This window comes from Macaca fascicularis, chromosome 5, assembly GCF_037993035.2.
Source record: "Macaca fascicularis isolate 582-1 chromosome 5, T2T-MFA8v1.1".
Lineage (NCBI taxonomy): Eukaryota > Metazoa > Chordata > Mammalia > Primates > Cercopithecidae > Macaca > Macaca fascicularis.
The window spans coordinates 163,530,763-163,558,717 of record NC_088379.1 but is presented as its reverse complement, the minus strand read 5'-3'; the positions used below and the strand labels follow the sequence as shown (position 1 = coordinate 163,558,717).

Below are 27,955 nucleotides of genomic sequence, written 5' to 3'. Positions count from 1 at the left end.
ATGAACATGGCTTACTGCAGCCTCAACCTCCCAGCTCAAGCAATGTCACCATCTCAGCCTCCCAAGTAGCTAGGACCACAGGTGCATGCCACCACACTGAACCAATTTGCTTATTTTTATTTTTTTGTAGAGGCAGGGTCTCCCTATGTTGCCCAGATTGTTCTTGAACTCCTGGTCTCAAGCAATCCTCCTACCTCGGACTCCCAAAGTGCTGAGTTTACAGGTGTGAGCCACTATACTCAGCCAGCCCTGAGGCTTTTCTTTAAAGGCAATTCTTCGACTCTAACAGAATTTTTGTCTTTTTTTGTGTGTGGGTACAAGTAAGGATTTATATAATCTAGAATATTCCATCTTGGGGTAAAAATGCCTATAATAAATTATAAAATACCCAGTGTTAAGAGAGTGAATATGCACAGATGTTTTTGAAGGGTCAAAGCAAACCGATCAGCATAAGCTCCTAGTGACATATAAAAATACAAAATAATTCATAATTATTTTAAAATTTACAAATATAGAAGATAAAACTAGCAGTTGTCTGTTTATAGTACAGCAAGCACTCATATGTTTTTGTAGAGCTAAACTAATGTTTTGGAAATAAAGCTTATGATTTGAAAGAAATACATAAAAATACACATTGTTAGTATTTAAAAAACAATTTTATCATAAAACTATCCCCATATGTGAATACTTACAGAGACTTGAGTTTGACAAGATAATCAAATTGGTTTGCTTGAATCTTCTGGATTGGATTATAGGAAAGATTCCTGTTTTTTTAAAAAAAACAGCAGTAAGTCATTTCTGAAAACCACATGAGTAAAGCAAGTGAATCTGTTTATTTTGGGTTACTTTTAAGTATTTATGAACAAAAGTATACTATAACTCATAATGGATTAAAGACTTAAACTGTAAAACGATAAAGTGACTAGAAGGAAACATAGGTGGAAAGCCCCAGGACATTAACCTGGGTGATGATTTTTTTGGATATTGCCCCAAAAATATGGGCAACAAAAGTGAAACAGATGAATGGGATTACATAAAACTAAAAAGCCTCTGCACAGCTAAGGAAACAATCAACAGAGTGAAGAGACAACCCGTGTAATGGGGAACCATATTTGCAAATCATATATCTGGTAAGTGGTTAATATCCAAAATGTGTAAGGAACTCAGATAACTCAGCAAGAAAACAAATAAGCTGGTTAAAAATTAGGGAAAAGGCTTGAATAGACATTTTTCAAAAGAAGACATATAAATGACTAAGAGGTATATGAAAAAATGCTCAACATCACTAATCAACAGAGAAATGCAAACTGAAACCACAGTGAAATATTACCTCACACCTTTTAGCATAATTTTTATCAAAAAGATGAAAGATAAGTGCTGAGGATGATTTGAAGAAAAGGTTGCCCTTGCATACCGGTGGTGGGAATATAAATTAGTACAACCATTATAGAAAATAGTATGGGGTTTCCTCAAAAATCAAAAATTGAACTACCACATGATCCAGAAACTCTGCTACTGGATATATATCCAAAGGAAATAAAATCAATATATTAAAGAGATTTCTGTACTCCCATATTCATTGCAACATTATTCATAATAGCCAAGGTATGGATTCAACCCAGGTGTACATCAAAGGATGACTTGATTAAAAAGAAATGTATACATACATAATAGAATACTATTCAGCCTTAAAAAAATCAGAAAATCCTGTCATTTGCAACAACATGAATGAATCTAGAGGACATTATACTACATGAAATAAGTCAGGCATAGAAAGACAATTACCACATGATCTCATTTATATGTGGAATCTAAAAAAGTTGAACTCATGGAAGTAGAGAGTAGAATGTGGTTACCAGAGGCAGGTGGGGAAGGATTGGAATATACTGGTCAAAAGGTACAAAAATTTCAGTTAGAAAGGAGGAATAAGTTCAAGACATCTATTTTGCAACATGCTGACTGTAGCTAATAACAATGTATTGCATGCTTGAAAATTACTAAGAGAGTAGATGTTAAATGTTCTCGCCACAAAAAATAAATATGTGAGATGATGCATATGTTAATTAGCCCAATTTAGGCATTCCACAATGTATACATATTTCAAAACATCATGTTGTACTGATAAATATATACAATTTTTCTTCATCAGTGAAATAAAGAGATAGCAATAGCACTGGCCTCACAGGGTTGATTGTACATTTAAGTGAATTAATTAAGATAGAACACTTAGAACAGTACCTAGCTTGTAGTAAATACTCTGTGATTATGAGAGTGATAGAGTGAGAGCTAATAAAATATGTGCATGAAGGCGGAGCTGTCAAGAAAGGGCTGCCACCAGAGAAGAGGTAGTGGACCCAGAAAGAGCCGTACCTATTTCCCATTTTGCCTAAGATCAGATATGGTTTAAATAAAATGAAATGAAATAATCTCATTTAGTCAAAATTTGAATTAATGGAATTATATATCATATCTTTTACAATAAATATTAAGTCATGAAACATGAAATGAAAAATAGACTTCAAAGGGAATTTATTTTTATATTTTAAGTTTTTAGAGTGGGGACTTGTTATGTTGCTCAGGCTGTACTTGAACTCCTGGGCTCAAGGGATCCTCCTGCCTCAGCTTCTCAAGTCACTGGGACTACAAGCACCTGCCTTCTTAAAGAGAACTGAAAGCTAAATTTAAATGGAGAAAATTTCAGAATCTTTGAAAAACAACACCTTGAAACAAGAATCATTGATTAAAGGAAACTTCTCAGGAAAATTTCTCTTTTTAAAATATTTAGACTGGGTGTGGTGGCTCATGTCTGTAATCCCAGCATTTTGGGAGGCCGAGGTGGGAGAAGGGCATGAGCCTTGAAGTACAATACGAGCAGCCTGGGCAACATAATGAGACCCCCATCTCTACAAAAATGAAATTAAAAAAGAAAAGAAAGAAGAAATAAACAAAAATATTTACTGAAGATTAGACCATAAGTTACATGGGGGATGGAAGGAACTTCTGGGGCAGCCATGGTTACAGAAAGAAGGAAAGAGAGAAAGAATGACAATGACCAATGGGTTGTAGAAAAAAAATGAAGTGGACTCAGCAAACTAGAAATGAAAGGAAACTACTTCACCTAATAAAGGATGCATATGAAAACCCACACTCAATGGTAAAAGACCAAAAGTTTTCCCCTAAGAGCAGGAACAAGACAAGGATGCCTGCTTTCACCACTTTCATTCAACATAATGTTGGATGTCCTAATCGGAACAATTAGGCAAGAAAAACAAATGAAAGGCAGGCATCCAAATTGTAAAAGGAGAAAAAAATTATCTGTTTACAGATAATGTAATCTTATATGTAGAATATCCAAAAGACTTAACTAAAAAGAAATCCACTTGAACTAAAACATTCATCAACATTGCTGGGTACAAAATTAACACACAAAAATCAGTTGTGTTTCTATACGCAATGAATAATCACAAAAGGAAAATTAGGAAAAGAATTCCATTTACAATAGCATCAAAAGAATAATATACTTAAATAAACTTAATCCAAAGAGGTAAAAGATAAATACCCTTACAACTGTGAAAACATTGCTGAAAGAAAATAAGGAAGACACCAATGAAGGGAAAGATATGTTATGTTCACAGATCAGAAGACTTAATATTAAGATGTCAGTATTGCTCAAAGTGAGCTACAGATTCAAGGCAATCTGCCAAAATCCCATTGCCTTTTTTTTTTTTGGTAGAAATATAAAAATCCATCCTAAAATTCATATGGAAAACCCAGGGAGCCCAAATAGCCAAACAATCTTGAAAAAAGAAGAACAAAATTGGAGATTTTACACTATTTAATTTCAAAACATACTACAAAGCTACAGTCATCGGTGTGGTACTGGCTGAAATGCAGACATATAGACTAATGGAACAGAATAGAGAGCTCAGGAATAAACCCACAGATACATGATCAAATGATTTTCAACAAGGGTGCCAAGGACATTCAATGGGGAAAAAGTAGTCTTTTCAATAAATTGTGTTGACAAAATTGGACATCCACATGCAAAAGAATGAAGTTGGATCCTTACCTTACACCATGTAGATAAGTTAACTCAAAATGGATTTAAGACCTAAATGTTAAAGCTAAAAACTACAAGACTCTTAGAAGAAATCATACAGGAAAAGCTTCATGACACTGGTGCCATTTTGGATATGACACCAAAAGCATAAGTAACAAAAGAAGAAATTTAAAAATTAGACTATATATAAATTAAAAACTTTTGTGCATCAAAGGACACCATAATAGAGTGAAAAGGCAGCCCATGTAATGGGAGAAAATATTTGCAAACCTGTATCTGAAAAGAAGTTAACATCCAGAATATATAACTCCAACAATCTAACAACTACAGAAAAACTGAACAATCCAATTGAAAAATGAGTGAATGACTTGAATAGATTTTTCTGCAAGAAGATATCCAAATGGCCAATAAGCACATGAAAAGTTACTCAACATCACTAATCACTGGGAACCACAAAACAAAACCACGGTGAGATACCATTTCATATCCATTAGCATGCCTATTTTCAAAAAAACAGAAAATACCAAGTGTTGGGAAGGATGTGGAGAAATGGAAACCCTAGTATACTACTAGTGGAAATGTAAAATGGTTAAACTCATGTGGAAAACAGAATGAAACATCCATTAAAAATAAATGACAGAAATGTATGAAACAGCAATTCTACTTTTGAGAGTAGATATCTAAAAACTGAAAGCAGGCTCAATGGATATTTGTATACCCAGGTTCATAGCAACATTATCCACAATAGCCAAAAGATGGAAGCAACTCAAATGTCCATTAATGGGTGAATAGATAAACACTGCAATATATATACACAATGAAATATTGTTCAGTCTTAAGAAGGAAGGAAATTCATTTCTGCTACAACAGAAATGAAACTTGAAGACAGTATGCTAAGTAGAATAGGCCTGTCACAAAAAGATAAATATTCCATGATTTCACTTCTATGAGGTATCTAGAGTAGTCAAATTCACACAGACACAAAGTAGAATGGTGGTAGCCAGGGGATGGGGGAAGAGTGAGTGGGAAGTTAGTGTTTAGTGGCTAGAGTTTCAGTTTTGCAACATGAAAAACTTCTGGAGGTAGATGGTGGTGATGGTTGTGCAGCAATGTGAATGTAGCTAATGCTACTCAACTATACACTTAAAAACGGCTAATTTTATGTTATGCATATTTGACCACAATTTAAAAAATAACGCAATAAAGAAATGAGGTGGCAAAATTAACATTAGTCTTACAATTGTGACAGCTCCTTCAGGTCCTTGAATATAAGCGGTGGAAGATTTTCAATCTTATTACTTCCTAAATCCCTGGAGAAATAATTGCAAATATGTGATAGTATTTTCTTAAGGCTTTATTCACTGTTCTGAAATTCATTAGGAAACCACTATACAACTTTTCAACAATGCCATTGGTGAGTTATATTAATCACCAGAAGTCTAAAACTTTAAAAAAGGAGCAAAGTAGGAAAATATAAAAATACTTTATCCCATTCATCATCCCCTGGAAGACAAATACTTGATGGTATTTGATCTTTTTTTTTTTTGGTTGAGATGGAGTATCACTCTGTCACCCAGGCTGGAGTGTAGTGGTGTGATCTTGGCACGCCTCAACCTCCATCTCCTGGGTTCAAGTAATTCTCCTGCCTCAGCCTCCTGAGTAGCTGAGATTACAGGTGCATGCCACCATGCCTGGCTAATTTTTGTATTTTTAGTAGAGATGGGGTTTCACTATGTTGGCCAGGTTGGTCTGAAACTCCTGACCTTGTGATTCAACCGCCTCAGCCTCCCAAAGTGCTGGGATTACAGGTGTGAGCCACTATGCCCGGCCTGATCTGGTTTTAATCAATCACATTTTCTAATTCTTTTAATTTCTGTGTTGTGCCCCTTCTTCCTTTGTTCTCTTCTTCTATGTTAGAACAGATATATGGTTTGTGGTCTTAATTTTTGTCTTCTGCTTAGGATTGTTATGATTACTATGGAAGTGTATTATTTCAAGTTCGAGTTTCTTTCACAGCTGATATATACAGGATCTCATATTATCCTGGGGTAGGGTACTTTGCAGGTCATCTTGTGTGTGTGTAGAGGGACTGCTTAACATGGTATGACCTTGTACCTTAGTCCTAAAAGGGTGTTTGACAGCAGCACCTCTCGTGGTAGCTTTGACAGTGGCAGCTCTCATGTGAAAGGCCTCAGATTCTTTTATACAAGACAAAGTTTCAATATACTTGAGCTCTGTAAGGTGATCAAGAGATACTAAGGGAAAGTCTAACCTTTTCTTCTATTCATCTCCAAATCATATTTGTTGCCACTGGGATAGGTAGGAGAATGAATAGATGTATTTGTTATATATGCTGGTTTGCTTATAAGGCAAAAGCTAGACTTTTGACCTCGAAGGGTAGGACAAATTTAGACTGAGTTTTTAAAACTAAAAATAAGTGGCTAATATAATGTGATAAATATTATAAATGTATTTGCTGTAAACTGAACCTGGAGACTATTGTTGTTATTTACATATTTATTGGTGATTGTCAACAAAGATAGATTGTTCTGATTAGACAACTGAAGGAATTATTCTAAAATTCCATCTCTTTCATAAAGACTTGGAATCTCCTTCAATAGCCTACTGTACCTTAGGAGATGAAATCAAAACTGCATTGTGTGACAGAAACAGCCTTTAATTAATTAATTAATTAATTTGAGACAGGGTCTGCCTCTGTCGCCCACGCTGGAGTGTAGTGGCACAAATGGCTCACTGCAACCTCCACCTCCCGGGCTTAAGCCATGCTCCTGCCTCAGCCTCCTGAGTAGCTGGGACTCCAGCCATATGCTACCATGCCCAGCTAATCTTTGTATTTTTGATAGAGGCTGGGTTTCTTCATGTCTCCCATGCTGGTCTCGAACTCCTGGGCACAAGCGATCGTCCCGTCTCAGCCTCCCAAAGTGCTGGGATTACAGGTATGAGCCACTGCACCCGGCCATAATGAACCTTTAAATATTCAAATGTCTTGCCATTGACTATGTTTCCAGTCCCCTTGCCTACCACTTTCTACCCAAAGTAACTTTTCACCATGGCCCAAATGCGCTTCAGTATTGTAATCCCCATACTCTTCTTTCCCTCCTTGTGATCTCATATTCATCCTTCTAGACTTCATTCAAACATCATTCCTCTGTTGAACCTCTGAGCCCAGGGAGGTGAAGTGTTTTATCCTTTGTTCTCCTATACATTCCTCTTGCATACTTCTACTATAGCACATATAACACACACAGCACATATAACATCGTACTACAACTGTTTCTGTACATATGTGTTTCCTTTCTGAAACATGTGAGTTCTTTGAGTACAAGAACGATATCTATTCATCTGCGCTACCCAGTGCCTAGCTCAGCTTTGGACTAGCTATTCTCTCCATCCCCAGTTAGAAGACTATGAATAGACTGGTTCTATCTGTTTCATCTTTAGTAAAAGTGGGGCACAATTTCAGTTCCTTGTAGAGGAAGCCAAGTAAAATACTGATCACATTAGTAAAGCAATGTGCAAAACAGATTTAAAATGGTGTACTGGGATATTAAAATTCCAAATGTCATGTTCAACAATTACTGGTGGGAGTGTGGGTTTTTGTTATCAGAGCAAATCCCGGCATACAGTTCTAACAGCATGAATCATGTAATGGGATAGTGTTGGCCCAGATCCCAAGTGACATTTGAAAGGGCCATTTTCTCAGCTCAAGTTTAGGAAAGTTAGGCTAAACTTAATTGGAGTCAAGGTCCATTTCTGAACGAACTCAGGAAACACCTTGTAAACTAGAGTAGTTGACTTTAAAAGCTCAAATTAACTCAACCATGTGGCAAAGATTTTCTGTCACTAGAGCTACTTAAAGTCCTCTGTGACAAGTGAATCCTGACTCTTTGTTCTCATTAACTCTGTTGGTGTGATGGAGCCTGGAGGGGCACAGAGTGTAGTTCAACCCTCTCTCAAAAGGACAGTTTAGATATAGACTCATCCAATGAAAGCCACCGACTCTTAGAAAACATGCCATTTTTGTCCTGGTGAATCTGATTTTTCAGGCGAGTGTTTAATATGGGATTAGGTGTATTAAAGTCCACCTAATAATTAGCAAGACAAATTATTGGCCTTGGTTACTCTCTGCAGTTTGTATTATTCTTTCCTTTACTTCTGAACCTGGATTGGCATTGGTTATGCACTAAGCTCTTTGAGTTCATGTTCACTGTTGGTTATTGACATATAAAATCTGCCACCATGAAGGCTAGGATTTGAAGAAACTATCTATTGATACTCAGGTGTGATTTCAAGTGGATGAAACAAGAAAAAATATATAGTTAGCATCCCTTGACTAACGTGTGTTCTAATGTCTAGATAATACTTTGGATCATCCAGCTGCATCTTCCCCTACTATTGAGACTACTTTCCTATGTGCTGATGATATGGGTCAGTTGTCATGTACCAGGAGTTGCTACAACAGATGGTTGGTTCTATTTGTTTTTGAGATTTTCCTGCACATTTTGTGAATGATTGGTACTGACCACCAAAAAATGTTTCAGGCTACAGATAAAATGTTGGGGTTTCAATGGCTCATTCCCTGATGTTTTGGGGCAGAATGGAGGATTGTTACCTGAGAAATGTTCCAACTCCTGGCAGTGTATTCCCTCTACCTGGCATAAGGAAAAGCACATTGTAACTTCTTGAGTGCTCAGGTAAGGTGTCCTGGTGTTATTTTTATAACATTCTAATTGTCTTCTTTAATTTTTATGGAAAGGTTTTAATAAATCAATGTTCTATCTAGCTAATTGTCAAAACATGTAGCTCTGTACACATTCAGGTTCTTTCCAGAAAACGGATACTAGCTGGGCACAGTGGCTCATGTCTGTAACACCAATATTATGGGAAGCTGAGGTGGGAGGATTGCTTAAGGCCGGGAGTTCCAAGCCAGCCTGAGCAACACAGAGAGACATTGTCTCTACAAAAAATAAAAAAATTGGCTGGGCGTGGTGATGTGCTGTAGTCCTAGCTACACAGGAGGCTGAGGTGGGAGGATCACTTGATTCCAACGAGTTTGAGGTTACAGTGAGCTATGATTATACCACTGCACTTCATTTTGGGCAACAGAGCGACACCCTGGCACTAGAAAAAAGCAAACAAAAAAATGAAAAGAAAAAAAAGAAAATTGACACTAAAATATAAAAAAATGGTCTGAAGGATAAGCACTTCATTCACTGTTCTACATCTATTTTATTCTGAAAATCAACTACAATGTGCTTAGACCACAGGATTTGGTTCATCATAGAATTGTTATATTGTCCTTTGGAATTACGTCATTGGCATTAAAAAGGGGTATTATAAAAATTACTTCTCTCTTCCATTATTATAGGTAGGAATATTATCCACAGTAGTATCTAATTTCTTTACGGATCCAAGATTATCCTTTGGTTTCAGATCAGCAAAGTGGTGTCTTCTAATCTTATGGTCCCTGAATCCTAATCCTTTAGGAAACATATTAACAAATTTACTAGCCTGGCCAGCATGGTGAAACCCCATCTTTACCACAAATACAAAAATTAGCTGGGCATGGTGGGATGCGCCTGTCCAGCTACTCAGGAGGCTGAGGCAGGATATTCACTTTAACCTGGGAGGCAGAGGTTGCAGTGAGCCGAGATCGCGCCACTACACTCCAGCCTGGGCGACAGAGTGAGACCCTGTCTCAAAACAAACAAAACAAAAAACAAAAACAAAACAAAACAAAACAATCCACAAATTTACTGTCCTTCTTTAGGAGTGGAACAGAGTGGTGTAGAATGTATTTTATTTATTAATTTTTTACTGGCTTTATTATTTCTTTACAGCTGTGTTTCCTTTAACCCACTTTCCTCAAATATTTATATATTTATTTCCCATATATTTTTGTATGCTATCTGAATTCCTTTGTGGCTTGAGGTGTATATATGTAAATAATGCTTAGAAAGAGGAGAGAAGTAATATTTCTTAAATGTATAAACATGTAAGTACAACTGTGAAAAATAAAACAGTAGAAAGAAAATTCTTAACAGTATATATGCAGTCATACTTACAATTCATCCAGTTTCTGGAGAGGTGCAAAAGTATTTTCATTTAAGTAATTAATTTTGTTTTTCCTCATCACTCTGAAAGTAAAAAGAAAAATACATTGCAACTTCTTTAGGTAACTGACAAGAATTACTAAAGAGAAGAACAGTCTGCAGAAACAAAGATAATGAATATACGGTACATTTTTCCCATAAAGACATTTTGAAGTAGTATAAATAATCCAATTTAATTTTAATCCTAAATTTCTCAAATGTTTTAATGATGGTAATAATAGAAATTCAAAATTTTAAGTGAAGTAGGGAGGGAAGAGCTTTGCAAGAGAAATGGTGAAAACCCCTGCTTTTTGAATACAGACTGCATATCTTGCAACCAAGCGCATACGAGCTGTTTTAGACTTGTCTCTTCAGTCTGCATAGCATGTCTGTCTAACAAAATAGCCCACACACCACAGCACTCCTACTCATTTGTTACTTGATGTGATTTAGGGCAGATCTGCCTAAGGAAGTCCACTCTTAGCTGAACCCCTTTAGAAGAATCTCTAACTTGGGATGCTGAATCAGACTGTTTAACTCTTGACTTTTTTGCACTGATCTCATATGTTATCAGCTAGCCTAGAGGACCAACTCAGAACTAAGTTTTAAAGGGCTTTTAATGTTTTAAACATTGTATGATGTGTCTTCAAATTGTCCTTTCTGATTTATTTCCTCACTGCACTCCAAACCATTACCACCATTTCCCAATATTCTTGGACCTTAAAAGCACAACACCTGCCAAGAGGAAATCCACAAATAATCTCTTAATACAGAGGTTTCCTTAAAAAATAAATACAATAGAAAAGAAATTCTAAGTTTTTCAGATATTTGCTCTGTGTCCTTCAGGTGCAACTTGGTTTCCTTTGGGCAATTACTATACACTATTTTGCATGACTTTATATCAAGCACCCTGCACCTGAAGATTGCTGAACTCAGGAGGAGTTCAAACTGGAACTTATTGGAACCCATTGGAATGGGGGGTATAATTGGAGAAAACATACGGTAATATCAGTAGGAGTTATTGCATCGCCTATATACAGGGGTCCTGTGTAGTCTAGGATAATGGTTTTCAAATATTTCCTGTGGTAACACACACTAAAAAATGTATTTTATATTGGATCATAAAACACACACACACAGAGACACACACACACACACACACCCTAAGGCTCATGAAACAATACATTTACTATCTGTATTGCAGTCTGATATAATCTATTCAATTAAATTCTGTTTCATTTAAAAATGCTCACAAGGGTATACTAAATTATGCTATATATTACTTTCATCACCTACTTATTAGTTGCAATCCATAGTTTGAAAAACATTCTGGTAAAATAAGCTGTGAATAGGAGAGTTGGATTTTTTTTTTTTTAACTGAAGGAAGACCTAACATCCTTTACTTTCAACAGAAAATGCCATGTATATTTAAAATAGGCCAAAGATGCATAAGAAGGAATTACACTCACTAACACTTTAGGATTTATCTTGATGTCCATCATTACATCCTCAGGGCTGTGAGCATTCAGCAGTATTTTGTTTTTCATTTTGATTGTAACAATTTTTTCACAATTATAAAGAAAAAATTTATGCCGTAATAATTTGCAAAGGATAAACATTCTTATAGACTAAGACTTCAATTTAGCGTTTCTCAAACTGAGATCCAACGACAGACTCTTGATGTTCTTTGGGAATTTTCTCCCATAAAATGGGTGTTTTAAAATTTTATTTGTAAGAAAATATAATATTACTTCAAAAACATAGCATATTACTTACAAAACAGTTAAATTACTGCAGGAAATAAAAGTCAAATTTCTTAAATTATGGATATGGTTGCCTTCAAGGTCCCTGGAACATAAAAATAAAACGATACAGCTAAATCTTAATCATGGAGAGAAATAAATTGGTTAAAATTATTTGCCTTCTAATAAAATATCTTTTCTTTACATACTATTTATTTCATATAGACTCTCACTTGTAGCCATTTCTATTACAGCTGAAATTATAGATATATAATATCTATATTATACTCTCTTTTTCTCTGTTAATAGTAAAAATGTTTTGCTTCCCATCTGTATCATGAGTTCATATGGGCATGTATATTCTGAGAAATCGAAAAGAACAAGAAGTCAAATCGAAAACATTTGTCATGATAAATACCTAATTTATTAACCAATATTTCATAATGAATCATATTAAACATTTGTCCCAAGTTACCAGTGGAATTTCCCTAAGTGGTGTGATTTTATTTTGCTACAGTTTGCATCAGATTCTATTACTGTTGCAGAAGCTGCTGCTAGCCAAACAATATTTAGCTCCTACCTTTCCAGCCTAATCACTCCCCAGAAAAAATTCTCAATAATCTTTTACTATTGGGAATACCCTTATTTGCTTTTTATGTTGTCACAAAGGCCAGTGCAGACAGAGAGCAAATAGCAGACTGCCTTAGGTTCTGCATTTCCAATTCAGAGAGCTACATATATCTCTGTCTGTCTGTCTACCTACCTACCTACCTATCTATCTATCTATCTATCTATCTATCTATCTATCTATCTATCTATCTATCTATCTATCTATCTACAAATATAATCCTCCTGGGAGTTCCTTGCTGTGTGACGCCTGTCACCATAAACCTCCTTAAGGTCTAAGCATAAAAATGTATCAAAATTTTTGTTTTACTGTCTCTTCATAGTTATCTTGAAGTTACTCTTTTATTGTTCCTCTTCTTTCGTAAGTGAGTATATGTTGGAAGTTTATAGAGCAGAGGAAGAGAGCTGAGGTTTAGGGGTAGACTTTCAAAAGTAAATGCTGGCCCTTAAATCTACTCAGTCTCTTCTAACACTCAGCTTACTGGTCACCACGTAACATAAAGCTGTTCAGGAATAATTGTGACTAAAACATGTGAGCAGAAGTGTGATACGGCATATAAAATCTGAAAGGAAACATGGAAAGCATTAATAGAAGTGCCTATACTCCACTGTCTATATGTGAGTCAGTTTTATTTTAGGCGCTGCATTAAAAACAGATGCTGACAAATCAAATATATCTGGAAAATCTGGAAGACCAGGATGTAAAGTATCTAGAAATCAAGGCAATTGAAAAATATGGGTGTATTTATAACAAACAAAAACAAAATGAGAGATATATTTGAAGTCAGGCTATAGAATATATCAGGGGTTTTTTATGTTGCATTGGATTTTGCAAAATTAGATTTGTTGGTTGTGAGACATAAAACATTTCAAATTTAAACCCAATTTAAACCTATCTAGCAATCTGTGATATCCAGAGAAGAAGTTTCTTTTTACTATAGGTATTTAGCACAGACAATGTATCATATCTCTAGTTTTGAGACAGGATTTTTGTACTTCATGGGATATTGTATTAGAATCTTAAATATGGATTCTAGATCACCTTTCCAAATTTCTGTCATTCTATTAAGTTAGAAGCTAATCACTTATAGTGCTACTTTTTTTGGTCTTAGTTTTGGCCAAGGCTTTTGGCCTCTCATAATGTATGTTATCCGTGACAGGGAGTGGCCATTTCCTATTTAGTTGCTAATCATTACCCTGAATCTACCACCAGGTGGTGATGCTCTCTTAAGTCTCACAAAATGCTCTTAATGAGGCGAGTTGATGTTCCTATTTAGTTACTTATGTAACTGTTTTTTATTAAGCTGGCAAAAATATTTGTTAGTACTAATTTACTAATTTGTGAAAATCAAAAAGAGGCACATATTGGGGCACAAATTAAGGACATTTGATTAAATTGGTAGTTTAATTTTGCGTTTATTTTAACCTTGGGTTGTATATTTACTGTTTTTTTTTTTCCCTCCCGTGTTAATAATAAAAACATCTGGAGTCATATTTGCATGATGTGTTTCTATGGGCATGTATATGAGCTTACGTATGAATATGTATATCTTCTTCCTAAAGTTAGGGGTTTTAGTCCTTGATACGCAGGGATCTGGTTTGCAGCATACCTCTTAGCTAGAGTAAAAACAACAACAACAAAACCAAAATAACAACAAAAAATCTGTTTCTTGCTCCCTAGCTGCAAGCTTTAATGGAGTTAACAAAGGGGTGTTTAATTTTAATTTTTATTTTTTTACTGTGTTTAAACCACCACCCTTCCTATCTAATGAACCTCTGAGCCTAACCATTTTACTTTTCCCTTTATACCTGGTAGAATTGGATAAAAATGAAAACTTTGGTGGTTCTTCAATCTGAATAACAAAAATAACAAAAGACAAAAACTATAATCTTGTCTATTCTCCCTTAACTTGTCCCCTAGTGGCATTCAAACATGCAAATCTTACTCTCTATCTGCTTCCTCCTCTACCTTTTAAACATTTCTGGCTCCTATTTCACAGAGAAAATTGAGGTGATGAAGAAGGGAAAAGCCCTTGACTTGCTGCCCAACATCTGTAAACTTACCTGTATATGCACCTGGTCTCCTTCTAATCTCAGAGGAAGAGATGACCCTTCTCCTGTTTTAGGCTAATCCCTCCATCTGTTTTCTTGAGTTTGGTTTGTGTATGTGTATGTCCTAAAATACATGGTCAGTTTTGGTGAATGTTCTTTGGACATTCTTTGCTTTCAAGTTCATATCTATTAGGATTAGGTGCACATACATATAACAGAGACCCATCCATAATAGCATAAATACACAGAGTTGTTGGGGTTTTTTCCCCCAAGGAAAAAAAAAAAAAAACTAAAGTTGGGCAGTTCAGGGCTGATATGGTTGTTTTACAAAGTTGTTAGAAACCCAGGATCTCTCATATTCACTGATCACATGCTCCTGTCTTCATGGTACAAGATACTGCTAAAGCTGAAGCCATCATATTCATTTCTTTTTTTCTGGATAAAGAAGGCAAAGAAAGGACCTGCATCTTTCTCTTTAAGGAGATTTTCCTGAAATTCTGTACTGTAATACTTCGACCTCTCTGGTCAGAACTTAAGACATATCCTATATGTGGATGCAGGGAAGTGTGGGAATGTAGTATTTTAGCTAGTTATGTTTCTGTCCCAAAGAAAGCAGTTCTGGTATTGAGAAGGGGCATTGCAGTTTGATATACACTGATTAGCATTAACTTACCAATCATGTTATTTATTTATTTTGGTTCTACTTGATTTTTTATGGAATGAGAAGTGGTGGATTATCTTTTTTTTTATTTTTATTTTTGAAAAGGAGTTTCGCTCTTGTTGGCCAGGCTGGAGTGCAATGGCACGATCTCAGCTCACTGCAACTTCTGCCTCCTGGATTCAAGCGATTCTCCTGCCCCAGCCTCCTGAGTAGCTGGGATTACAGGCATCACGCTTGACTAATTTTTTTTTTGTATTTAGTAGAGACAGGATTTCACCATGTTAGTCAGGCTAGTCTCAAACTCCTGACCTAAGGTGATCCACCCGCCTGGGCCTCCCAAAGTGCTGGGATTACAGGCATGCACCACCGCACCTGGCCCAGTGGTGGATTATCTCTTACTGCTTACGTATGTCTACATTTTCTTTTGTTTTGGTTGCTATATTAATTTCTTTGGTGTGTATAGACTCGTAATGTGGTATCTTTTATTGGAAATTGCAGTTATAGCATTAAAATGTCATTGTGTTGTTTAATGCATATTGGCCAGAATTCCACCTACTTAGATAAAACATACGATGCTTGCTTTCTTTTGTTTGCAATTACATGACATACTTTAAAAAAATTGTACATACTTATGGTGTATAGCCTGTTTTGATATACAGTACATAGTAAAATGATTACTACAGTCAAGCAAATTAACATATTCATCACCTTACATAGTTAATTTTTTTAATGGTAAGAGTACCTAAACTCTACCTTCTTAGCAAATTTCTACTATACAATACAGTATTATTAAACTATAGTCCTCATGCCATATATTAGATCTGTATTCTTACTCATCTCATAACTGTAATTTTGTACCCTTGAAACTACATCTCCTCATTCCCCCTGCCATGACCCATAGCCACGATTCTACTCTCTGTTTCTATGTGTTCAACTTAAAAAGAAATTCCACATATAAATGAGATTATGCAGCATTTTTCTTTCTGTCTCTGGCTTATTTCACTCAGCATAATGTCCTCTAAGTTCATACATGTTGTCAAAAATGACAGGATCTCTTTTAAGGCTGGCTAGTATTCCATTGGGTATATCTACCACATTTTCTTTATCCATTCAACAGTTGTTGGACAATAAGGTTGATTAATATCTTGGCTATTGTGACTAATGCTGCAATGAACATGGCAGTGAAGATACCTCTTTGACATACTAATGGAATTTCCTTTGGATATATACCCAGAAGTGGGACTGCTGGATCATATGGTAGTTCTATTTTTAATTCTTTTTTTTTTTTTGAGACGGAGTCTTGCCTGTCGCCCAGGCTGGAGTGCAGGGGTGTGATCTTGGCTCACTGCAACCTCTACCTCCCGGGTTCAAGTGACTTTCCTGCCTCAGCCTTTTGTGTACTGGAATTACAGGTGCCCGCCACCATGCCTGGCTAATTTTTGTATTTTTCGTAGAGATGGGGTTTCACCATGTTGGCCAGGCTGGCCTCGAACTCCTGACCTCAAGTGATCCACCCATCTCTGACTCCCAAAGTACTGGGATTACAGGCGTAAGCCACTGCACCCAGTCCTATTTTTAATTTTTAGAGGAAGCTCCATATGTTTTCCATAACAGCTGTACTAATTTATATTCTCACCCACAGTGCACAGGAATTCCTTTCTAGTTACATCGTTGTCAACACTTGTCATCTATTGTCTTTTTGATAATAGAGATTCTAACAGGTGTGAGGTGATACCTCATTGTGGTTTTAATTTGCATTTCTCTGATGATTAATGTTGAACATTTTTGCATATGCCTGTTGGCCATGTGTAAGTATTTTTTGAGAAATATCTTTCCAGGTCTTCTTTCCCAGTCTTTTTTCTTTTAATAGGTGAGTTTAGCCTACTTATATTTATTGATATAATAGAGTTGGCCTTAGTCTGTTATTTAAAAATATTATTATATGATTGCGTAGGTTTAAAAAACTTTCACCTCAGGTTTTTTTGTGTAATATTTATCTTAACCTAATGGTGTTTTAAAAAATGTATTTTTTACAATATTTAGAAAGGTTTGTATATTCTATTGGCAATCTTTATAACTTTACCCAATGCACTATACCTTCTTTCTTTTGATGATACTAAGAAATGATAAAATTTGTGTACATTGTCTTCCTCTCTGCTCCTCTGCCTCTCTTTACCATATAATATTGGTTCATTACATGCTTTTTATTGGTGTTCACCTTGGGAACCACTACGTGTCTAATCTATGGATTTGTCAGTTGCTGTTTGTTGTTTTTTCCAGAGACAGGTCTCCCTCTGTTGCCCAGGCTGCAGTGCAGTGGCACAATCATAGTTCATTTCAGCCTTGATCTCTCAGGCTCACGCTACCCTCCCACTTCAGCCTCCTGAGTAGCTGGGACTGCCTACAGGTGCATGCTACCATGCTCAGCTAATTTTTACTTTTTATTTTTTTTGAGACAGAGTCTCACTCTGTTGCCCAGGCTGGAGTGCAATGGTGTGATCTTGGCTCACTGCAACCTCCGCCTCCAGGGTTCAAGGATTCTCCTGCCTTAGCCTCCCGAGTAGCTGGGATTATAGGCGCCCATGACCACGCCCAGCTAAACACGCAGCTAATTTTTTTAAAAAAAATTATTAATAGAGACAAGGTCTCACTACATTGCCCAGGCTGTTCTCAAACTCCTGAGCTCAAGGGATCCTCCTACCTTGGCCTCCCAAAGTGTTGGGATTATAGGTGTGAGCCACCATGCTCGGCCAAAGATTCATCAGCTTTAAATGACATCCTTTGACTTTTAGCTATTTCTCTTCACAGTTCTATTGTTTTTCACTTTATGTATTTTGAAACTGTTTACTCATTTAGGATTATCACATATTTTTGCTTAACTGATCTTTTTATTATTATATGATATCCCTCATTTATCCCTGGTGATAATCCTTGTTCTGAAATCTTTTTCCTCAATATTACCATAGTCTTTCTGGCTTTTTAAAAAAGTTAGTGTTGCGTTTCTTGTCCTTGTTTTACAGTGTATAATGTTTCTATTTTCTCTGATTGCCTTAAGATACTTTTCTTTATCTTTGGTTTTCAGCAGTTTGACTATAATTTGTCTAGTTTTTCTTGACTTCTGCATGGATTTTTCTGAGGTTCTTAGATTTCTGGTTTGTGGTATTATATTAACATAAGAAAATTCTTGGCTATTATTTCTCCAGCTATGTCTTCTGTTCTGTTCTTCCTTTTTTTTTTTCTGTGACTCCATTTACACATTTGTTAGATAATTATATTATCCTGCAGCTTTTAGATTCTCTGTTTTGCCTTTATTTTTGTCTCTTTTTTCTTTTCGTTTCCATTTGAAAGCTTTCTTCAAGGTTGTTGATTCTTTCCTTAGCTGTATTCAGTCTGCTGCTAAGGCTGTTGAAATAATTTTTGTTTCTCTTTTGTAGTTTCCATCTTTTGCTAAGATTTTCTTTATGTTATTGCATATTATCCATATTAGTCATAAGCATTTTAATGTCTTTGTTTGGAAGTTGTAAAATCTGAGTTATTGCTGGTTCTGGTTTTGTTGATTGCTTTATAATTTGACAATGAACTTCTTTTTCCTTACCCTTTTGGGGATAGGGCTGTCTCAGCTTTGCTGTTCCCCCTTCCCTAGAAGCCAAACTCTCATAAGAGCATTTCCTGCCATGACCCAAGTGGGCACTACCCACCGCTTTGATCCGTGCAAGATCCTGGGCTGGAGTGGGTTTTTTTTTGTTGGTACCCTGGGGCAGAATGCTCTAGTTTCTATTCCTCCTATGGAAGTAATGGATATTTGCCTGGTCCCTGGGTGCAGGAGGATTTTCTGTCCCACTCCAAAAGGCTTAATACTTTTGTTCCCTGAGAGGGGTGAGTTTAGAGAAGAAGGTAGAGTTTTGTGTCTGTGTGCTACAATAAGGGCTCTGTCTGGTTTCCTTACCTACTCCTAGTTTTTCTTGGGATTGGTGGAGCTGAGTGAAAAAGAGCCTATTAAAGATAGCTACATCTTACCCTTGCATATGGGGTTCCCAGTTCTTCTAAAGTGCTATAGTAGCCCACACTTAATCTTACAAGTTCATTAAAGTTTTAGCAGCTTTCTTTGTACCTGGTTTCACGCCAGCCAACTCTTCATCCTGTGCTCTGCCAAAGGCAAATAGTATGTATGTCCCACATCTCCTTGTTGTTTCTTAGAATTCCATTTATTTGGCTACCTTATGACTGTAGCCTACTGATGGGCTCCAGAAAATTATGACTTTGTAGATTATAAAGCTCTTTCTTATTGGTAGAGAGGAAGCATTGTTGTCTCGTGGCTTTCTATATCTTAATCACAATAGTATAGGAATGGAATTATAATATATGTAGTCTTCTATGACTTTTTGTTGAATAATTCATATGTTCTTGAAATTGAGTCATGTTGATTGAAGTACTGATAGTCCATTCATTTTCACTGCTGTGTGTATGCGTGTGTGTGTGTGATCACATTTCATTTTTTCATTCTTTTCCATGTCTTCTAGTACTTTGCACTATTATGCATTCCCATCGTCTTCTATATTTTCAAGCTTTTCATATTGACTTCTTTGGCTAAGAAATAAACTTGCTTAATTTCATCTCAAAAGAAAAGTTTACTTTATTTCTTGACTTTTAGTTCACCTTTGGCTATTGCCATATCTGTCCTTATGCTTACTTATTACTTACATTCCTTTCTTTTTGAATTTTACAACTTTTATTGTGGCATTTACAGTTTCTCATTGCTTTGCAAGAACTAATAGAGGTTTCAGTTTATTGTCTTGCAAATATCTTACAAGCATAATTTCCTGGGCTGTCATCTGTCTCTTTATTTTGTGTGTATTTTTCCCCTAAATCAGAGTTTAAATAATGTTTGGCCAACAAATCTGTCAGATTTTCTAGTTCATACTGTGCTAAATGAAAGTTCATGCACGGTAAGTATGCTGTGATCAGTTATAAAAAGGTGAATAATTATAAAGAAAAGTATTATTATTAGTAGAATTAAAATCAGGATAATATTCACTATCAGGAATTCATATGGAATAAGTTGTTCTGGATAGCTAGAATTTACATATGAAAACTTTAGTAACAAAATTTTTAATTTTATTTTTTAATTTTAATTTTTCTAGTAATAAACCTTAATCATATTGATGTTTATCTGAAGTATATTGTATATTTTCTTGCCTTTTTATAAACAAAGGCAAGGTTTATTATTGCCTGTACATAATACATAATACATAATACACACAGTTGCTTCTGGTCTAAATGCACACATTTTAATTGCTAATTACATAAGTATTGTTCAATTGTGCTTAATTACTAAGTTGGGATTACTGAGGCTGTAATAGATGCTAATGTATTCATCTGAACCAAAATTCAATTTTAATGAAGGATATTGAACTTAATTTGCCCTTTCCTTTATGGCTTAGCTTGTTTTCAATGTATAGTACAGTATTGTTCTGTCATACCAAAATGCCTACTGGACTTAGTAACTTTTCAGGATGTTTGTTTTTTTCTGAGAGGTTGCAAATTAGTACAGTTTGAATTATTGTCATTGCTTTTTATAGCACTTCTCGCTTACGCTTTTTTATCAAGTTGGTAGTTGTTACCTCTGACTACAATCAATGCTTCTGACTCTAATTTTTCCTCTTCCTTTTAGTTTGACATTTGTAATCTGGTATGAGCTTAGAAATCAAACAACCAACTTGTGAGAATTTCTTGTAAAATAAGAGACAGAGGGAGTTTTCATATGATACAGCATATGGCAGTTTGTCGACTGAACTTGTTAATAGTTATTTTGATTATTTCTTTCTTTTATTTTTTACTTGTATTCTAAATAGACAAATTTACTGGATGATTGAGTTTGGAATGGTGGAGTGATACTTATCACTACAAGCAAAGCTACTGTGTAAATATTCCATGGAACATATTTTACCATGATTAGTTGTTAAAAAAATATTCCTATTATTCAGAATTCTAGAGTGAAATTAAAATGACTTAGTCTTTCTGTACCAAATTAGAAGGTGAGTATATCAGCAGGGAAAGGCAAAGATGTTATATAGATGCCAGGACATTCCTTCTGTCTTTCTTCTTCCTGGCTCCAGTATATATATATATATATATTTTTTTTTATTTTATTTTTTTGAGATGTTTTATTTTGCTGAGAGTTTAGAGACTTTAGTTTAGATAATGTAGATGTTTAACATAAAAATCATGTTAAAGCAGTTTGAAGAAATGTGATATGATGTTAAAAACCTTATCATTTTAAAGAAAACCTAAAACAATCTGATACCTGGAATGAATTAGGTAAAAACAGAAAATTTAATTGAGTTCTTTAAAAAAAGACACAATCGCTTACAGCCAATGTAGTCTCGGCATGTGTTGACAGAGAGGTTTGTCAGGTAAACGGGTGAGGACATTATTCATCAGGACTCTGAAAAAGGAAAAGACAAACAAGTCACATTTTTCTGGTTCTCTTCTCATCTTGGATCAAACATGGTATTATTGTTATTATTATGAAATCACACAAATCCACTACATTAGTTTTTTCCTTCTAATTTTTTTTTTTTTTTTGAGATGGGGTCTGGCTCTGTCACCCAGGCTGGAGTGGTGTGGCACGATCTCGACTCATAGAAACCTCTGCCTCCCGGGTTCAAGTAATTCTCCTGCCTCAGCCTCCCGAGTAGCTGGGATTACAGGCATGTGCCACCATACCCGGCTAATTTTTGTATTTTAAGTAGAGGTGGGGTTTCACCATGTTAGCCAGGCTGATCTCGAACTCTCGACGTTAAATGATCCACCCACCTTGGCCTCCTAAAGGGCTAGGATTACAGGCATGAGCCACCATGCCCAGCCTTCCCTCTATTTTTTTCTCTGCAAGTCTTATTATATTAAAATACTTGATAGTAATAAAATTTTGACAAATATAAGCTATTATATAGAGGAAAGCAGTAATGCTAGTAACTGAAAAAAAAAAAAAAAAAGCCTAAACCCTTCAACAACGAATGGTGGAAAGGAGATGATTTAAAGGAATTTTTTTCTTTACCAAGATTAATGTAGGCACACCTTGTTTTATTTTTATTTATTTAGTTATTTATTTCATTTGAGACAGAGTCTTGCTCTGTGGCCCAGGCTGGAGTGCAGTGGTACGAGCTTGGCTCACTGCAACCTCCGCTTCCCAGGTTCAAGCAATTGTCCTGCCTCAGCCTCCTGAGTAGCTGGGATTACAGATGCCCACCACCATGCCCGGCTTTTTTTCTTTTTGTATTTTTAGTGGAGATGGGGTTTCACCATGTTGACCAGGCTAGTCTTGAACTCCTGACCTCAGGTGATCTGCCCACCTCGGCCTCCCAAAGTGCTGGGATTACAGGTGTGAGCCACTCCACCTGGCGGACCTTGTTTTATTGTGTTTTGCTTTATTGCACTTTGCAGATACTGCGTTTTTTAAAATTGAAGGTTGTGGCAACCTTGCATTGAGCAAGTCTATGAAAGCCATTTCTCCAACAGCATGTGCCCACTTAGTGTGTCCGTGTCACAGTTTGGTAATTCTCAGAATATTTCAATTTTTTTCCCTTTTTTGAATCAGGTTCTTGCCTTGTTGTCCAGGCTGAAGTGCAGTGGTGTGACCATGGTGCACTGCAGCCTCAAACTCCTGGGCGCAGGTGATTCTCCTGTCTCAGCCCCCTGAGTAGCTGGGACTACAGGCATGTGTCACCATGCTCTGCTAGCTAAAAACAATTTTTTTTTTTCCCATAGAGACGGGGTCTTGCTATATTGCCCAGGCTGATCTCAAACTCTTGGCCACAAGTTATCCTCTCTCCTTGACCTCCCAAGGCATGAGATTACAGACGTGAGCCACCCTGCCCAGCCATCAAATTCTTTATTATTGTATTGTTTGTGGTGATCTGTGATCAGTGATCTTTGATGTTACTATCACAGTAGTTTTGTGGTGTCACAAACCATGCCCATATAAGACAGCAATCTTTTTTTTTTTTTTTTTTGTGAGACAAAGTTTCACTCTTGTTGCCCAGGCTGGAGTGCAATGGTGCAATCTCGGCTCACTGAAACCTCCACCTCCCAGGTTCAAGAGATTCTCCTGCCTCAGCCTCCCGAGTAGCTGGGGTTACAGGCATGTGCTACCACACCTGGCTAATTTTGTATTTTTAGTAGAGATGGGGTTTCACCATGTTGGTCAGGCTGGTCTCAAACTCCTGACCTCAGACGATCTGCCTGCCTTGGCTTCCCAGATTGCTAGGATTACAGGCCTGAGCCACCGCACCCAGCCAAGACAGCAATCTTAATCCATAAATGTTGTGTGTGTTCTGACCACTCCACCAACCAGACATTCCCCCATCTCTCTCTCCTCAGGCCTTGTTATTCCCTGAAACACAACAATATTGAAATTATGCCAATTAATGACCTTGCAATGGCTTCTAAGTGTTCAAATGAAAGGAAGAGTCCCACAAGAATTATGGGCCCTCAAGAATTATGCTAAATCGACTCTGCCTGTGCTCTGCAATGGAACAACAAAATCTGAATGACAGCACATCTGTTTACAGCATGGTTAACCAAATACTTTAAGCCCACTCTTGAGACCTACTGCTCAGAAAAAAAAAAAAAAAAGATTTCCTTTCAAGATATACTGCTCACACACCTTCTCACCTTAAATCAAAAGGTAGAAATGATTAAGCATAGTAAGGAAGGCATTTCGAAAGCTGAGATAAGTCAAAAAACCAGGCCTCATGCACCAATTAGCCAAATTGTGAATGCAAGGTCAAATTCTTGAAGGAAATTTAAAGTGCTACTCCAATGAACACACAAATGATAGGAAAGTAAGACAGCCTTATCACTGATGGAAAAAGTTTTAGTGGTCTGGATAAAAGATCAAACCAGCCACAACATTCCTTTAAGCCAAAGCCTAATCCAGAGCAAAGCCTAACTCTACTTCATTCTATGAAGGATAAGAGAGGTGAGGGAGCTCCAGAAAAAAAGTTTAAAGCTAGCAGATGTTAATTCATGAGGAAAGGAAAGAAGCTATCTCTATAACAGAACATTGCAAGGTGAAGCACGAAGTACTAATGGAGAAGCTGCAAGTTATCCAGAAGATCTAGCTAAGATCATTGATGAAGGTGGTTCCACTAAACAACAAATTTTCAAAGTAGATGAAACAACCTTCTATTGAAAGAAGATACCATACAAGACTTTCATAGCTAGAGAGGGGAAGTCAATGCCTGGCTTCAAAGCTTCAAAGGACAAGCTGACTCACTTGTTAGAGGCCAATGGAGCTGGTGACTTTAAGTGAAAGTTGATGCTCATTTACTACTCCAAAAATCCTAGGGCCCTCAAGAATTACGCTCAGTCTACTCTTCCTGTGCTCCACCAATGGTACAACAAAGCCTGGATGACAGCATATCTGTTTACGGCATGGTTTACTAAATACTTTAAGCCCACTCTTGGGGCCTCAGAAAAAAAAGATTTCCTTTCAAGATACACTGCTCATTGACAATGTACCTGGTCACCCAAGAGCTCCAATGGAGAGCTACAAGGAAGTTCATGTTGTTTTCATGCACGCTAACATGACATCCATTCTACAGTCCATGGATCAAAAACTAATTTTAAATTTCAAGTCTTATTATTTAAGATGTACATTTTGTAAGGCTATAGATGCCATAGATAGTGATTCCTCTGATGGATTTGGGCAAAGTCAATTAAAAACCTTCTAGAAAGCATTCATCATTCTAGATGCCATTAAGAACATTTGTGATTCATGAAAGTAAGGTCAAAATATTCACATTAACAAGAGTTTGGAAGAAGTTGACTCCAACCCTCATGGGTGACTTTGAAGGGTTCAAGACTTCAGTGGAAGAAGTAACTGTAGATGTGGTAGAAATAGCAAGAAAGCTAGAATTAGAAGTGGAGCCTGAAGATGTGACTGAATTGCTGCAATCTCATGATAAAACTTGAACGGATAAGGAGTTGCTTCTTATGGATGAACAAAGAAAGTGGCTTCTTGAGATGGAATCTACTCCTGGGAAAGATGTTGCAAACACTGTTGGAATGACAACAAAGTATTTAGAATATTACATAAACTTATTTGATAAAGCAATGACAGGATTTGAGAGTATTGACTTAAATTTTGAAAGGAGTTCTCTTGTGGGTAAAATGCTAGCAAATAGCATTTCATACCACAGAGAAATCTTTCATGAAATTAAGAGTCAATCAATGTAGCAAACTTCACTGTTATCTTATTTTAAGAAATTGCTACAGCCACCCCAGCCTTCATCAACCACCACTGTGGTTAGTCAGCAGCTGTCAACATTGACATGAGATCTTTCACCAGCAAAAAGATTACAACTCGCTGAAAACTCAGATGACTGTTAGCACTTTTTAGCAACAAAGAATTTTAAAATTAAGGTATGCACATTTTTAGACATAATGTTATTGCACACTTAATTGACTACAGTATAGTGTAGACATAACTTTATTATGTGCACTGGGAAACCAAAAAAATTTGTGTGAATTGCTTTATTGTGACAAGGCAATACTGCTTTATTGCTTTATTACAGTGGTCTGGAACCACACCCACAATATCATTGAGGTCTGCCTGTATAGAGCAGTAACGATGTGCTTAAAAATATTGTGATAAAGGCTGGGTGTGGTGGCTCAGCACTTTGGGAGGCTGAGGGAGGTGGATCATGAGGTCAGGAGTTCAAGACCAGCCTGGCCAACATGGTAAAACCCTGTCTCTACTCAAAATATAAAAATTAGTCGGGCGTGGTGGCACACACCTGTAATCCCAGCTACTTGGGAGGCTGAGCCAGGAGAATGACTTGAACCCAGGAGGCGGGGGTTGTGGTGAGCCGAGGTCATGCCACTGTACTCCAGCCTGGGTGACAGAGCAGGACTCCATGTCAACAACAACAACAAAAAGAATATTGTGATAAAATATGAGAGTGAGAATATATTCAGTTTTTATGGGCTGATATTCTAAAAGACAGAAAATCTTTTAAAATTGTTGGAACTATAAATAGCTTTATAGAATATGATTAAGAAAAGCTTTTTCATTGAAAAGGCCTCTTTGGGGTTTTAACAATTCCAAATTTAATCGTATTAAATTTAAGCATTAATTTTTATTCACGTCTTTGCTTTTGATTGAAATATTTGCTTTAGTTTAGTACTTACAAGAGAATAAGAGAATTTAGTCCATAAAACGTTGGTGGGGAAATTCGACTGAGGTGATTATCTTCAATTATCCTGCCAGCCAGAAGAAAAAAATTAATTCATTTATATATCTCTTGAACCTATAAATTACTGCTATAAAATGCCACATAAATTAAACATACAGCCATTCTAGTCTGTGAAGATCTTCAAAAACACCCGGCTTCAGGAAAGTTATTCTGTTATGACTAAGATACCTGGAAGAGGAGAAATGACTACAATAAATTTGTATCTTTTTGATGTCTTACAATAAGAAAAGTAAAAACAATAATCACCCATCTTAAATTTTTTTAATATAGCATTCTCATCATGCCACTTCCCTGCCTTTGAATCTCTGAGAATTGCTATCACTTACCTTATCATATCTAGTTTTAAATTTCCCCATAATTAATTAATCAATCTATTCATTCATCTATTCATGTATTCATTAATCTACTTTGAATACTTACCCCATGGCACTGTGCTAAGCATGCCATCCCTTTCTTTAAGGGGCTTTGAGTCTGGAGAAGCCACAGCATGTGAACAGATTACTTTGTAATGTCAAGGAAAGCAGAAAGTGTATAATGCATGGTTGCTCTGCCATTGCAGGGGAGAAAGCAGCCAGCTTTGTTAGGGGTAGGGACTGCAGAGTGTGGAGGAATGAGGAGACAAGAGAAGGCTTTACTAAACAGAGGCACAATTGAGAAGAGTCTTGGATGAAGACATGCAATTCACAAAGCAAAGAATGGGCAGGAGCTATTCTAGGCAGAGGAAATAGCTTATACAAAAGCAAGAGGTATGCGAGACTGACAAGTTAAGAAATCACCAGGTAATTCACTGGGGCCTTACCATGAAAGGGCTATGAGGAGAGACAGGAGATAAACCTAGGAGGCAGGCGAGGGCCTGTTCTGGTCAAAAGGGTATTGCATCCCTTGCTAAAGAGTTTGACTCTGCCTCATCCATCTTTACATCCCACTCCTCTGCGAAGTGAAATAATTCTCTGTTCTATTGTGTTGGTCTCCTCTTCTTGTCACGTTCACTCATGTCTCAGTCTCTCTCATGTGGCAATTCACTGCACTAAATCTGCTATCGAACAGTTTGATTCCTGACTCCTCTACTTATTAACAGTGACTTTGAGCAAGCAATGAATTCCTGTAAGCCTCAGCTTCCCCAACTCTAAAATGGGGATAATATCAGGATCTCCTTCCTGTGGTTTAATGTTTGAGGCAATGCATGCCATAAACATTCAGTACACATTATATTTTATAGCAGTGTCTGTGCTCACGCCTCTTACTCCAGTTTCTTCCCTCTTTCCTTTTTCTTTCTGCTTATGATTCACATGCAAGTAAGAATTCAAGTTTCACTTCCACTAACACAGGATTCACACAGATTTCTTTCTCTTCTTCAGTCTTTCATATCTTGAATAAACATCCTGTAGAATTTCTCCTGCCAGGAATCTGTTCTCTCTTGCTGGGTTTGACTTCTGCTTAGG

At 36.6% G+C, this 27,955-nt stretch overlaps 1 protein-coding gene across 20 annotated transcripts in view; it reads right to left on the bottom strand.

Moving 5' to 3' along the window:
- The window catches only part of RXFP1 (relaxin family peptide receptor 1), a 124,735-nt gene that overhangs the window by 14,087 nt on the left and 82,693 nt on the right, over positions 1–27,955 (bottom strand). For 14 of the 20 annotated variants that reach the window (XR_012435190.1, XR_006698356.3, XR_010587054.2 and 11 more), the window contains 7 exons: positions 26,610–26,681; positions 26,449–26,520; positions 21,626–21,700; positions 11,950–12,021; positions 10,147–10,218; positions 5,299–5,370; positions 693–764 (listed from right to left, as the gene is read on the bottom strand). Coding sequence is in view for 16 of the 20 variants with exons in the window: in XM_074040674.1 (XP_073896775.1) it covers positions 693–764; positions 5,299–5,370; positions 10,147–10,218; positions 11,950–12,021; positions 21,626–21,700; positions 26,449–26,520; positions 26,610–26,681 (507 nt within the window). In the remaining 4 variants the exon portion in view is untranslated. The remainder of the gene's footprint in view (positions 1–692; positions 765–5,298; positions 5,371–10,146; positions 10,219–11,949; positions 12,022–21,625; positions 21,701–26,448; positions 26,521–26,609; positions 26,682–27,955) is intronic. The other 6 variants (XR_012435191.1, XM_015450974.4, XM_074040679.1 and 3 more) reach the window with 3 other exon arrangements.